The 15,561-nt window shown below is 43.6% G+C and overlaps 1 protein-coding gene across 1 annotated transcript in view; it reads right to left on the bottom strand.

The window, feature by feature from the left end:
- The window catches only part of HLTF (helicase like transcription factor), a gene marked incomplete in the record, with an annotated part of 1,324,997 nt that overhangs the window by 43,822 nt on the left and 1,265,614 nt on the right, over positions 1–15,561 (bottom strand). The window contains 1 exon segment of the mRNA XM_044070619.1: positions 7,509–7,589. Coding sequence (XP_043926554.1) covers positions 7,509–7,589 — 81 coding nt within the window.

Raw genomic sequence — 15,561 nt, 5'->3', positions numbered from 1 at the left:
ACAGGGATGTGAAGATAGGCATCCTTGACATCCAGAGAGACCAGGAAAGCCTGAAGAAGAACAGGAGGAAAAAACACAGTCTGAAGGGACAGCATTAAAAAAAGAAGGGATCTTCAGAAAGGTGTTGAGCTGTGAAAGGTCCAGAATGGGCCTCCAGGTGCCTTCTTTCCTGGAAGCCAAACACATTCTGAAATAAAACCCCTTTCCCCTTTGAGGAGCAGAAACTGCTTGGATGGTGCCTTGAGATAAAAGGCCCTCACGTACCTCCGGATTTAAGGGCAGCTGTTCCTGAGGAGATTAAGGAATGCCCAGAAAGGCAGGAAGGGGCTTCCGCCTCATGAAGTATCCCTGATGGATGGTGGACTGTGCCCAAGTGTCCTGAGTGATCCTTAACCAACTGGGAAGAGAGAGGGAAAGATGAAGAGACAAAGGAACCTGACCTAGGATGGAAGAAAGAAGACAGTCAGAGAGAACCTGGCTTGTCTGGAAAAGGAGGTTCTGAGTAGTAGGAGTCTGAGTAGATTTAGCAGGAGGAGCCCTTGTAGAACCCTTTTTATCTTTGGGAGGAGGACGGGACTGTCTACGGACAAAGGCGTGCTTGGAAGGACAAGTCATCTGAAATTTGGGAACAGGGGAAACAAAAATATCTTTCAATTCCTGCAAGGCCTTACCATTTTCCTGCAGAGATTTTAAAAAGTCAAAGCTACAGAACCAGACAGATTTTTATTGTCAAGAGAAGCATCCATCAATTTAGCCTTAATATCATCAGGCAAAGGTTGGAGATGAAGCCAAAATATCATCTTAACACAGAACCAAAGGCAGCAGCTCTAGAAGAAGCATAAGCTGTATCATAACTACATTTCATAGAATGATGGGCCACTTGAGAAGGAGCCCAACAAAGAGAGGGCCAAAGCCTCGAAAAGCTAAAACATACCTGGTCATATGGGTCTGGTAGTTAATAACCTAAAAGGCCAATTTAGCAGGGATCTCTTTAGTAAAAAAACACTGCAACAGTGATACTGTGACTCCATAAGTCTCAAGAGGCTCCAAAGCTACCTTCTGCTGTATCACCCAGGCCAGCAGGGACAATAGACACTCTTAGGAAGGCAATTACCAAGTCAATACCATTGAGCACATCTCTCAGTTTATCTGCAGATGCTAAGATGGAGTACCTACTTCTGCAACTTTCTTCAGACATTCCTACAAACACAGCTAGTGACTGAAAACTTGTACTGCAGCAGAGATCTTTTATTTGAATACTTACTGTTATGGAAAGTTGTGCACACAGCTGTACTAGATATACAACAAATGGAATCACCATTACAGCTGTATTCCTTACTCTGGAGAGAGAGTAATGGAGGCATACATTATTAAATGTAAACTTATAGTTTTGTCCATGATGAATCCCACCTGGTTATCAAATATGTAGAAACTGGAGAAAGTGTGGTCTGTAGTCCATATCTTCGTCTCCCAACTGTCCTCAGTTTAAACATCCTTAAAGAAAGATTGCACTTGTGGCTATTATCTTTGTGGAATGTGCCCTGACTGGTGTGCCCCCTCTTTGTTAGCAAGAAGATAACGCACTTACGCAACCATAACGGCAAGGTATGTCTGAAAACCAGCAAACTCTCTTTCCCTGACCTGAAGGAAATAAACATTTATATGTCTGCATATTTGTTTTCACCAGGTGCTTTACTTTCCTCACATATCCTTATCGTGCCATATATGACACTCCAAACTGCCAGCCAAATTGCAACTTAAAAAAAGAAAAGGCAAAGTCAATGTATCAGTAAGAAGCAACAGAGATCAAAATAAAGTTGAGCTAATAAAGTAACAAGAAAACAAGCTTTCAGTATAAGCCACATTTATGCAAAACAGAATTCCTTAGTGAGGCAACTTGTGAAACAAAACAGAAATCTTAATACTAGTTGCTTTCCAAAGCTAAACATTTTTAAAAGTCAGCAAAGACAAGAAAATTGGTTTCTCATTAGTCCTACAGATGGTAAGCACCCCAAACCATTTCCATTACAAATCAAAACAAGACTCTAAAAACATATTTAATACAAGTGAAATGGCACGGGCACCAAGTCAACAACAAAAGTTAGGCTCAGTTCTGTATCTTCAAAGAGACTTCATTAAACATCAGAGCTGATTCAAAACATCCACATAGTACAAGAGTTAAAGTAGCTGCTTGCAAAGAACAAATATCTTACAGTCTCCCAGCAAAGTGGACAATAAATAAAACTGACTCAACCGGAAAAGAAATTTCACATAAATGTGCTGCAAAATTGGGTTTCATCAAGAAACCTTGAATTACAAAAAGCTGACAAACTACACTGTTGAAAACAAATGCCTGAAACAAACAAAGGCAAAGACTCAAACTGTAAGCATTTTTTGCAGTAGGGCAAGCCCTCCTTCAGTATACCAACCCTGTGTTGTATAAACATAAGGAAGGGAATACTTTCCTAAAGCAAAGAAGTACCGCTGGTACACATACAGGAGCTGCATTGGCAGTGCTTTGCAAATGGCCATCAGCATTTTGATCCTCTAGCATCTTGTGACCACGGCACCTGATAATCAGGAATATGAAGTCAGCAACATATAGAGAAGCTATCAAGTTCTGGGGCTGTAGACACTAACAATGTGTAAAAGGCTACATACACAAAGATCCTTCTCATTAATGAGGATATTAGCTGCTAAACCAAACAGCCACCCTGACAACACTGGAAGGGTACAGATACTAATAACCATGCTTCTCAGAATATTGTTCTTGTAAAGGAAAACAATGAAGGGATTCCCAAAACAGAATAATAGGCAAAGTGAAACTGAGGGGAATGACTTTGGCCAGCATCAACTTGAGGTACTTGGGTTTTCTCTTTAAAGTTCAGAAGACAAAGATGATATAGGTGCTTAAAATAAACATTTGGGCACTGTGTAAGAATCAAACTAAAGGAAGCAAGAGGACACAACTTCAGTTTTTCACTAGATATGCAAAATATTTCTTCACTGAGATGGCCATCAGTTCATGGAATGTTCTTCTGGAATGGGTGGTGAAGAACAATTCAAAGGAGTTCAAAAAGGCAAGGGAAAGATTGAAATGGGAGAAGAAGAGATGTGAAAGTGGTAGTCTGCTAATATGAAATTAAAGGCAGACAAGACAGACTGCTTGTCTCCTGATATCAAACAAATGAAATGAAAGTCTGCTTATAGATTTATGACCTAGAGACAAATTAAAAACAAAATTAGAAGCATGGCTTAAGAATGTTTGCATTAAAAGCTCAGACTGAAGTCTCCGAGATCAGGGCTCAGCTAGCGGTCTTAGGTGACAGTAAAGCAAGCATGTTTTGGTGAGGCGATGGGAGTGGAGTGCTAGTACCAGGTTTGTCAACTCTAGGGAGAAGGAAGTGGACTAGGCCAGTAGCAGAGGCAGTATCAAGAAGTGGGTGGGCCGAACTGTGGCAGAAAGTGGCTATTAAGTCAACTCTGCAGGCCTGACAAATAAGTGGTAGTACTGTAGCAGACTGGCAGAGGGACAGTGTGGTGGTACAGCACCAAGTAAAAGGTGGGGGTGGGGTAGTGTGGTGTTACAGCACCAATCACCCAACATTTTAAGTCTCTGCAGCCTCCGATCTGAGAAAAGTAAGGATACACACAGGCACTTCCAACTAGCTGCAGCTGTAGGTCTCAGAGCCTAGATTCTCCTTTAGTGCCGGCTTCAGCAGGCATAACCAGGGGTACATGGGAAGATGAGATTTTGGAGGGAAACACATGGAAAAAATACCTGTACAGAACCCACAAAATGCATTTTCTTTGCTAAGGTGAAAAACACTTCAGAGATGGTGTTGTTCCCTCCATGGCTACAGCAGTATTCACCTGCTCTAAATCAGGGCTAATATAATGCTGGAGGATAGGGTCCACCGTCTCTTTCTGTCAGGTCTGCTCACAGATTTAAACATGTCTACTTAGATGTTCAACATCACTACAGCAAGTTTTAGACAATCCAACTCTAAAGCAGCTTTTTTTGGTTTCTTCAGTCAGACTGCATGGAAACCTGCATTTAGAGACTTTTTCTAAACCGTGGAAAGTATATAAGCAAGGCCTACTATCACATATACAATGAACAACTATTCAACATGTGAAATTCTGGACACTACTTTCCTGCTGCTGTTGCTATTGGTCTTAACCTTGAGGTGGTCTTGCATATTAAAGTCTCACAAACAGCACAAAAATAATGCCATAGAAAATTGGCTGTAGAGAAATGAAAGGCAGATATAAGAGCAAAATCCAATTAAATCAATTAATTCCACTCAATCCAGCAGCTCTTTGCAAAATAATAGCAGGATCTGATATGAAGAATACAAAAAACAGCAAGTTAACAGCAAAGACATTCATAAAGAAGCATGGCCAAAATGTTCTCATTCATATTGGTCCAACTAAATGATAGCCTGAGGACTAATGGTTGTAATCGCTCTGTTCTTCTGCATGAAACACAAAGGCAGGTCTTGAACTCCTAATACTAGGAAACATGATGCCCAGTTTTGTTACTAGTGAGTAGCTCTGTCAGAGAAATACTGCAAAACACATTCTAATCAAAGAAAATCAATTCCTTATTTAGCTATTGCATAACAAATACAAGGCAAGACATCTTATTTGGGTAACGGCATTATGTTGGCTTTCAAGCAGATTTCCATTCTTTAGATGGCTGTACGATCTTAAGTTTCTCTCCCTAATCCAAATTATTGTAATCCCTGGTTGCATATGCGATACAGTTTTACAGACTGGTGAGGGAGGGACTCTATTCTCTGCTAAGATGCTCGAAAGCCAGCATAATGCCATTACCCAAACAGGACGTCATGCCAGTGTCACGAAAGGGATGAAACACTGACTACTATCTAGTTGATAAGAATTTGATTAGGGGCTTGGTAGCTTGACAGGCTGCAGGGAGGGTGAAGGCTAGGGTGAGGGAACATTGCAGGGTCAGAAAGGACTTGGGGTAGGCACGTCCTCAGAGGCACACCATGCACACAAGGATGATATTAGCTGCAGGGGAATGGGAGACTGCTTACTAAATAAAAGCCTTGTTGCCACTGTAATGATCACTGCCAACTCTGCTCTACTCCTTTTTCCTAGCCACAAATGATGGCCTTAGTCAGAGGTGAGAGTGGTGTGGGTAGGGGGAGTGGTAATGCTGGCCAAACCAAGATTTCATCGCTCCCTTGTCTCCTGTTCATCGATTTATATGGCTGCAGGGGAGGAGCTGGGGGCTGGAGCGATTAAGAGAAAACAAAACAAAAAACAAACCCAAAAAAAAAAAAAACCTGACATCTTAAATAAATAGGAATGGGGAAATGAATACCACTAAAGGGTAAAGATAGCAGCTATATTGTTGCAAGATTCCTAAAGTTCAACACTGTAGTCATTAACTTCTCCAACAACTAAAGCTAGTTTCTCTGTCAGTAATATATGTGTTGCATATACTCACCTTGCTGAAGAGACTTTTTTTAATTTTTTTTTTTAAATACAATTAGACTAGCCCAAAGTGGCATATCTAGGCAAAAAAATTCTGATACACCTTAAGAGTTGAAAGCCATGAATGATCTTGCATTCTGAGACTAAACAAAGCTCTTCCAATGCATAACAAAATGATACAGACCTATAAATAAAACATGAAGCAAAACAGCATCATAATTCCTTCCTTTTATAACACAGCGAGGATATAAATAAGAACATCTGCCAGTACAGCTGTAAGGTCTTATTTAATAACGCAGGTTCAGGAATGATCACTAATTTCTAAAGGAGTGGGCAATGAAGAGATGAATCCTGTGTTCTTGGGAAATGTTTTGTTCCAATGAGAAGAGGAGCCACTCTTCTTCCAGCAGCACCTAAAGAGGGATTAAGACTGCTCACCCAATGTGTGTATCAAGGTAAGACATGCAAAAATGCACACATGTCCTCTGAAAGAAAAAAGGTGATATATGAATCAACACAACTGCCCTCCAACATCTGCTCAGATACAGCTTCAGGCCAGCTCAAGCAACATAGTTAAGGAAAGAGTGGTTCTTTAGACTAAATTAACTAGAAGGAGAAGTCACTCTCTCCTAAAAAACAAAACATGAAACTTCTGCACGATGATGACTAATAGTGGATGTAACGGGTATGTGGGCCAATAAGATTCTCAGTAAAAATAAAAAGCAGTACGCCAGCGAGGAGGCAAAAATGCTATAATCAAAAAATACGCCTGTGAGGTGGTAGAAATGCTATAATCAAAAAGTTACCTTATAATTCATTAGCCTTTCCAGGTTGGAAGGCAAGCAACATCGTCTGCAGAATGGTAGCACTAAACAATGGTCAACAGGGTCAAAACGGAAGTGAATATGATGAAATTACAAATAACGTTAACAATGTAGTGAGTGTCCCATGAGGGGGACATTTCATACAGACTTCATCAGTCCCTCTTAAAATCATGACCTGGGTCCCTTCAAGAGCTCAAAACGTTAAAAAATAAATAAATTAAATAAACAACAACAAGCATTTCTGCTGGCACACAGGCAAGACATTCAGCTATGCTACGCAAAGTCCAGCTTCAGAACCAAAACTGGAATACTAGCAAGACTGCCTGGGAAGAAGCTGTCTTAACATCCAGTGGATAACTTCCTCCCCTTTGGGGGGTGGGGCAGAGGGGGGGGGGCTGTTAGAACTTTCTTAGAAATGACACATGCTGCATGAGTGCAAGTTGGCGGATGCACAGAACACCCTCCCTATTTCTTGTCCTCAGTGAACACCGAACAATTATCACTACTACCATTAGGTTTCCATTCAAGCCTTTCACAAAATTACTTGCCATCCTTCTCCAAACTATAAATTCTGCAAGGCAATTTCCTCCAGACACAGTGGTCCCATCCACCAGTGCCATGATTAAGATTTACAGCAGCAAGATGGTCACAATCCTAGGGAGGCGCATTTCTGGGGAGCTGTGGCACTGTCCAAGGCATAGTAAGGTCTGGGGGGCTAAATGGTCATACGAGTCATAAAAAAGGGGAACTACAATGCAAAGATGGCTGTCATAAGTTTACAGCTGTGTAAAGCCATTCAATAATCCTAAAAAAAAAAAAAAAAAAACTGTTAACTGTTATAGAGCATGACATGCAACAAAGAAAAATACAGCAGCAAAAGCAGAATACCCTTACAGTAATTCCCCAGATGTAAACTTTGGTTTTATTCATGTAAAAGGTAAGCTCATAAGGTAAAAGTGCTACCTTTCAAAAGTAATTTGGCAGTACTGATCCAGCTAGCTGACTTGCCAGACTTCTGCCCTTTGCAATATGCAGGTAATTAAATAGGATTACAAGTTGACATTTTTAGCAGCTTAGGAGCTGAGAAAAACATCTCAAATTAGAACTGCAGTAATACAAAAAAAAAGTAAATAAATAAAAAATAATAATAAATTCAAAACTGATTATAGATGACTGTAACAGACCCATCATATGCTATCAAACAAGAGATTTTACCTTAGTGATGATGACTTCCCTTTTCTGTCCAAGCCGGTGACATCTGTCAAAGCACTGATCTTCGGCAGCAGGGTTCCATGCCTATAAAATCAAGTTACACTGCCTAAATTTCATACAAAATAATAGATATGTTTAAGAAAATGTACTCAAATTTAGATAAACAAGGTTTGCACTCAGCAGCGAAGAAAGAAGAGCCACTCATTTTCTAGTGATACTAAGTATCTCAAAATATTGCGGTGGTGGTGCTGCGGTAGCGTTGTCACCTCACAGTAAGATGTTGTCCTGTTCGATTCTCAGCTAGAGCATCTTCTGTGTGGAGACGTGCGTGAATGGGCGTACCTTCGCTGAAGGTTGTGCGTCAGAGCTGGCAACTTGGCACCTAAAAATCTACTGCCAATCATTAGCGGACCGGAGTTCCGCTGTGGTGACCCCTAACCGGGAAAAGCCGGAAGACGCAACAACTAAGTATCTCAAAATATTTATGGCTTGTAATGACAGGCTGACTGTCCAGCTACCATGCAGTACACTTCGCTGGTAAAGAAATCTGACTAGCAATTCCTCTCACAGGAGTACTCTTCTAACACATTCAGGTGACATAATTTGACAAGCATTTCACAACACAATTTACTTGTAACAATTCTTTTTAGATAAAACCACACAACAAAAAACAAATTACAGTTGTGTAAAATCTTGCCATATCAGTAAATATCCTTCTTTTCACCGCTGAAGTATTCTTTACATAAAGGATCTCCTGACAAGGATAGCCCAATGTCTGGTTAGTATATCAAAGCCTTTAGATATTACAGGCGCTGTACGTCACACACATGCTCCCCACGAAAGGCATAGGCCACAAACGTGACATACGGATGCAAACACTCAGAACTGAGATCCCCTGAAAGGAAAAAGCATACCCTCTGGGGAAAAAAGAGAACGCATACATCCAGAAGGAAAAAAGGGCAAAATGAAAAGGAAACAAGGATCCCTTGGCCAGGAGGGGAACCAAAATACAGGGCAAAAGCAAGAACAGAGGGGGAAGGCAGGAGGGACTGAATACTGCAGTAGTGAAGAGGACATCTACTGTTAGAGTAAGATTTTACACAAGTGTACTATGTCCTTCCTTATCAGATGTGCAAATTAACTTTCTTTTTGTCTGAATACCACCTAAGTGGTCTATGCAGATCCAAGGTGTAAAGAACCTTCTCAATGGCAGACTGTGGAGAAGGAGGGAAGGTGAATAGACTGATTAAGGGACAACCCATTGACCAGCTTGGCCATAAAAAGAGGATTAGTTTGGAGATGCACCATTTATCTGTGGAAAACTAAAAAAGAAGGAATAGCCATGACAACCTGAAGTTCAGACAGTCTTTTGGGTGAAGTAAGAGTCAAAAGAAGAACAGTCTTCCAAGTACAAAGTTGCAAGAAAGCTGAAGAAGCAAGTTCAAAAGGAGGATGAGTCAAAATTGAGGTCACAAGAAGGTAGAATAGGCTTTCTGGGGGCCTGATACAAAGGACGCCTTTCAGAAATTGCTTGACCTAAATCTGAGAGGCCAGAGGAGGAGGATTCAAAGGCAGACCAGCAGAAATTGCAGACAGTTGAGCTTTAACTGAAGAATATGCCAACCTACCATGATGCAGACCACACAAATAAGAGAAAGTACAATTGTGTACACTTAGCATAAATGTAGACGTTTGAGTGTATTCACTGTTGCAGTCATCACATTTGGGTTATCTGCTTGCTGTAGCCCTCAGTCGGCCTGATTATCAAAGTCTTGGGTCTTGCGTCGGTTGCTGTCTCATCTTCCGTGACGTTAGGTAGTCAGGGGTATAAAGCATGCAGCCGACGCCATTACATCAGTTTTTCTTACCCTAGATGTCAAGTGCCTCCCTAATGGGAAGCAATTAAATATATATACAAGGTTATACCGCCAACAAAAAAGCAAATACACCAAAAAGTGTTTAAGTATGGTAAAGGAGAAAAGAGGTATAGCCAAAAGAAGTCAGGGGGGCTGGAGGGAGGGTAACCAGGACTGCAACAGTGAATACACTTGAACATCTACATTTATGGTAAGTGTACACAACTGTACTATGTTCTTCGTGTTTCACTGTTGCAGTCATCACATTTGGGTAGATTCCCAAAGCTAAGGATGGGAGGAGGAATTTAGGTAGCAATAGGACCAGCTATAAGGCTCTTCAAGACTGTAGTGGCATAGCCAGCTATGGATTTATAGAAAATTGGCAAATGGTAATGCTTGGTGAAAGTATGTACAGAACTCCAGGTAGCAGCTTCTAGGATGCCCCTGGTAGGGACACCTCTGAGAAAGGCTGTAGAGGTAGATGCGGCCTTCGCTGAATGTGGTCTAATCCCCTGTGGGACAGGTTTTCTATGGTGCTTATAGTAGAAATTAATGCAATGGCCTATCCAGTTAGAAATGGTTTGCTTTGAAATAGCCTTCTCCTCTGACCCTGCAGCAAATGCCACCAGCAGATCAGATTTCCTTTGAGGTTTAGTCCTGTCCAAGTAAAATCTAAGTTGTCTGTGCACATCTAAGGAGTGCAGTATCCGTTCCCCTTTGTTCTGTGGATTAGAAAAGAAGGTTGGCAAATGAATGGACTGATTAAGAGCCACACTGGATACTACCTTGGGCATGAAGGAGGGATTGGCCCTAAGGGACACCCTGTCCGCATGAAAGATGAAAGGCTCCACTACCATAAGGGCCTATAATTCAGATACCCTTCTTGCTAAAGTGATTGCTAAAAGGAAGGCTGTTTTCCAAGAAAAGAATTTTAACTCCGTACTAGCAGCTGGCTCAAAAGGAGGAAGAGAGTTTTTTTCCAATACAAAGTTAAGGTCCCAGGCTCGAGTTGGGCTCTCCTGGGTGGTCTTAAGTTTTTGGCCACTCTGAGGAACTGCTTGAGCAGTGGATGAGAGAAGAGGGGTGGTTCTGTGTTGTAATGAGCTGAAATGGCTGAGGCATGAATTTTGGAGGAGGAAAAAGAAAGGCCCTTGTGAAGCATCTCAGTTAAATATTGAAGAATCTGAGGTAAATTGGGCGCTGCTGTGCCCATCCCTTGAGTTTGGTTCCAGGCAGAGAATGTTTTCCATTTTTCAGCATAAGATTTTCTAGTACTAGGCCTCCTTGCCTCCAAAATGACATCCAACACTTGTTTACTGAGGGATGGTAATGGAGAGATTAGGTAATTAGCCAGGCTGCCAGGTTCAGGGTTTGAAGCTGAGGGTGCAGAATCTGGCTCTCCTGCTGTGACAGCAGAGTAGGGGTTTGAGGCAGGTGCCATGGAGCCAGCAGTGACACACTGTGCAAGAGGGGGTACCAGTGTTGGCGTGGCCAGTCTGGTGCAATCAGTATCGTCCTTGGTTTGTTCTGTTTGATCTTTAATAGTACTTTGGAGAGGAGAGGCAGAGGAGGAAAGGCATAAACTGATAGATTTTTCCAGTTGAAGGACAGAGCATCCACTTTCCAACCTTGTTTGTGGGGAGTCCTTGTGCAGAATTTGTCCAATTGGTAGTTCTGGGGGGAGGCAAACAGGTCTATATCTGGGCTCCCCCATTTGTTTATCAACATTTTGGAAGTCTCTAGTTCCAGTTTCCACTCATGTGGGTTCATGAGATTTCTGCTTAGTACGTCTGCCAATGTATTTAGTTTTCCTGGCAGGAACTGAGCCTGTAGATGCACTTGGTAGCTCAAGGCTGTGTTCCACAGAGCCATGGCTAGTCCGCAGAGGGGGTATGAATGGGTACCCCCCTGCTTGTTTATGTACCACATAACAGTGGTGTTGTCCGTCTTTACCATTAATTGTCCTGGAAGAATGTGGTTCTTGAAGGCTATGTACAGCTAATATTGCTTTTTGATTGATATGCAGGTGCATTTGACTTGGGTTCCATTTGCCCTGAATGCACTTCCCTGCCAGGTGAGCCCCCCATACATAGTCTGATGCGTCTGTTAGGGTTTGAGCGGCAAGGGGTAGAGTGAATGGTAGTCCTTTGTTTTGGTGGCAGGCCTCCACCCACCAAAGGAACTCTAACTGTAGGCAAGGAATGATAGGAATTCATTGCTTCTAGATCCTGAGAATGTTGACACCATAGGCTTTTTAGATACCACTGTAGTTTCCTCATATGCAGTCTTGCATATGGAATTAGTAGAATACAGAAGGCCATGAACACCAAGGCTTGCAGTATTTGCCTTGCAGATAGCAGGGTTTTTGTGACCATTAGTTTGAAGTAAGTTGTCAAATGAATTTGTTTCTCTGGCATGAGGAAAGCCATCTGGGAAGTTGTGTTCAAGCTTGCTCCCAGGAATATAATTTGCTGACAGGGTACAAGATGTGATTTCTTTTCGTTTACGATGTACCCCAAGACAAGTTAGCACCTTTTGTACAAATGCCAGATTCAAAAGTATGTCCTGGCTTTCTGCCTGAATTAGACAATCGTCCAGGTATGGGTACATCTGAGTATTTCTTTGCCTGCAAAATGCAATGACTGGAGCTAGGCACTTTGTGAATACTACTGGGTGCAGTAGATAAGCCAAAGGATAGTGCATGTAGCCTGCTTTGAAGAGTATGCATCTTCTGCAAGATTCCCTGATTGGGATGTGCAGATAGGTGTCCTTTAAATCCAGTGTTGCCAACCAGGCATCCTTGCCTAGCATTGGAAGCAACTGGTGAAGAGTTAGCATCTTGAATTTTGGAATCACCAAAAAGGTGTTTAGGATAGAAAGGTCCAGGATAGGGACACCATGAGTTGTCTTTTCTGGGTACCAGGAAAAGTCTTGAGTAGAAACCTTGTCCTTTTTCCTGTTCTGGTACAGTTTGAATAGCCTTTAAGCTTGAGAGAGAGTACTTGCTTTTGAGCCTCTGCCCACTGATTTGAGGGTAAGATCTGGCCAACTGTTTGGGGTTGGTAACGTGTGGAAGTGAAATCTGTATCCTTGGGAAACTATATTTAAAACCCATTTGTCCTGGTAATGAGGTCCCAGTATTTTGCTTGTAGAGCAATCTTTCCCCCTAAAGGAGCAGTCGGGGGGGGGGGGTCTTACTACTCCCTGATTTGGAAGTGAAGCCCCCCCCACTGCTTAGTCCTGTGCATACCCTGGGACTGAAATCTGGGTGTTCTGCTGGTTCTGTGTTTAGACTGAGAAGGCCTGGAAGAGGCAGGAAAGGTCCAATTCTAAGAGGGCCAATGCCTACTAAATCTAGGAGGCTGTACTTGTAGGAAATCTTTAACAGTTTGCATAGATTTAGCTTTTTCCTCCATCTTTTTAAGAACTTTTTCTGCTTTGTTGCCAAACAGGCGGTCCTGATTTAAGGGAGCATCCAGCAATTTCGTTTTAACATGATCTGGCAACCTTAAGCCAAGCATGCCTTCTAAGTACAGACCCGGTGATAGCAGCCCTGCAAGATGCCTCTAGTGAATCAAAACCACATTGAAAAGTATGATGTTAAGTTGACTATCTCGCCTTCATTCTTGCTGGTTGGGGTTCGGAGCTGATCCTCGGCTCCGACTCGGCCATCTTCAAAAGCTCGAGAGCTGCCAAATGGCTCGAGGCACCCCTATATCCCATGATGCCTGGCGCTAGATACCCAGATCTCGTTTGCTGCTTCTGCTGTGAGGTTGCTTTTGCTGGCTCAGGTCGTACTTTTCGTTGTTACTATATATATAAAAATTTTATATTGTAGTTAGTGTTTACGTTAGTTATAGTAGTCAGTTATATATTTGTGATTTAGTCTCCTTCCTTGGAAACTCGTTTTTAGTTAAAGAGCTCCCCCCTCCCCCCTTTGTCTTCTTCAAGGTAGCCATTTTTAGTTGGAGGCTAATCCTTGTTCTTCATATTTGTGTAGTAGCTGTTTATTAGTAATTATTGTAATTCATAGGGTTATTTACCCTTTCGTAGATATTAAGTGTGTGTGCTGTTAGGGTGTGGTAACTTGTGTTGAGTGCATGTGTTTTTTGCTAGTTACCTACTTCCCTTCTGTTGTTTTTCTCTGTATTTGATATTTTCCTTTTTACAGGAATGTCCAAAGATACGAAAGTATCTGGATTCAAGAAGTGTGACTCATGCTGTCAGAAGATGTCACTGACAGATGATCACACTTCTTGTGTTTACTGTTTGGGCGCCCTACACCTGCAGGACTCTTGTTTGGTGTGCCACGCCTTTAGTCCAAGTGTCCTGCAAGAGCGTAGGAATAAACTAATCTTTAGGGGTTTGCTCAAACCTGAAGGGTCACCGGCTAAGGCTCAGCCAGTCAAACCCTCTAAGCCAACGGAGCCGTCGTCGGGTGTGGCGTCTGCTTCAACTTCGGTTCCGGCTGGAACCGAAGTACCTGCCTCCCAGTCGGCCCCGACTCTAGTGTCGGAACCATCAGGGAGCCGAAAACGCTCTAGATCTCCATCACTAGAGTCGATACACTCGGCTCTGGGGTCGCCTCTATTACAATCGGAGCAGAGTCACCGATCCCACTCTTCTCAGTCTTCTAGACTATCTGACCACGATTTGGAGAGAGTGGTGAGCAGGCTTCTAAAATCGCAGGCCCTGGCTAAAATGTTATCCAGCCCCCCTCATCAGGGTTCGGCTCCGCCTGTCTCTACAGTAGTTCCTCCTTCGACTCACCCCTTGAGTTCGGAGCCAGAGCTTGTTGGGTTTCGGATCGTGGAACCGTCGGCGCCGATACCTACCCTTTCGGTTCTGTCGTTGGCTCCAATCGTTTCCATGGTGCCATCCTTGGAGGGATCTGGGCACCGGGACTCCTTTGTCAGCTCTGAGGGGGCAAGTGGCATTGGACCCTTGTCCCACCCCGTTCTCCCTCTCGGAGCTTCAGCGCAGGTGAGTTCAGCTCTTACATCGGCTTCGGAGCAGTCTCTCTCTCTCTCAGTGCCGGGAAGGATTCCGGTTTCTTCAGAGCCGGAGCCTTCTCCGCTTTCAGGAAGGGGCGCCTTCAAGGTCATGAGGAGTGTGCTGACCTCTGAGTCAGCCCCATGATCAGCCTCATTGGCTCCTCCCCCCATGGTGTCTGCCTCTGCCCCTCCTCCAGACCCCAAGCGTGGGGAACAAGTGCTCCAGGGCTCCCCATTGGGTGTATCTTCCTCTTCCGAGGCCTCCCCTGGTCATTCAGAGGAGCCCCCTCGAAAGAGGAAATGCAAGAGGAAGCATGTTGACTCCCTAGAGTCTGTCACTTCAGATACCGACAGAGGATTTGGAAGGGTCCCCGAGATCCCCCTCTGAAGATGTCTCTTTCTCAGACATCCTTGAGATTCTTAGGCAGAGGGGGAACTGGACTACCCTTAACCCTTCTGAGGATGAGTCGGTATACCTGGAAGGCGTTTGGTTCCCGACCCTCCACCTCCTGGGTGTCTCTGCCTTTCGATCCACTGATGTCGGTGGTGGCTCGGAAGGCGTGGTCAGCCCCAGACACAGTGGAACCCACAAAATTTATTACTGCACCACAGAACAAGCAATTTGTGACAAAGGGTGTTCCCGTTGATGCCATGGTGGTAGCAGCGGCCACAAAAAAGGAGATGGCTGAAACTTCATCTGTCCATCCCCCTAGTAAGGAATCTAGGACGATGGACAGATACAGGAAGTGGATGTTTTCCTCAGTGACCTTCTCCATGAGGTCACTGAACTACTTGTGCCACTTTACCCGCCTTCAAAGGGATCTCCTTAAAGAGCTAGGAGATACCTTTCAAGATCCATCAGCTGTGGGGGCCCAGGCTAAAGTTGCCTCCCAGCTGGCGACTCAATTCGGTAGTAAACTCCTCCATGCGGCTCATCTCTTATGCAGCTAATGGTGCGAGCAGGGCCGCAGGTACAGGCGTGGCCTTGAGGAGGCCTGCTTGGATGCGGCTATGTAACTTTGCGGAACCCTTCAGGGCGTCTTTCACCAACACCCCCTTTGTTGGTTCTGCTCTTTTTGGACCACAGGTGAAGGATACCCTTACCTGGTGTGAGCAGGAAGCCAAGACTCTCTCTGCTGTGGGAGTCCATTTTTCCACTCCTTCTAGACTGTATCCCAAAGGTCAGAAGAGTGGGAAGATGTGGTT

This window comes from Protopterus annectens, chromosome 4.part1 (genome assembly GCF_019279795.1).
Source record: "Protopterus annectens isolate FY-2018-M chromosome 4.part1, PAN1.0, whole genome shotgun sequence".
Lineage (NCBI taxonomy): Eukaryota > Metazoa > Chordata > Ceratodontiformes > Protopteridae > Protopterus > Protopterus annectens.
The sequence above is the reverse complement of the archived record's forward strand: the minus strand, read 5'-3'. Positions and strand labels throughout refer to the sequence as shown.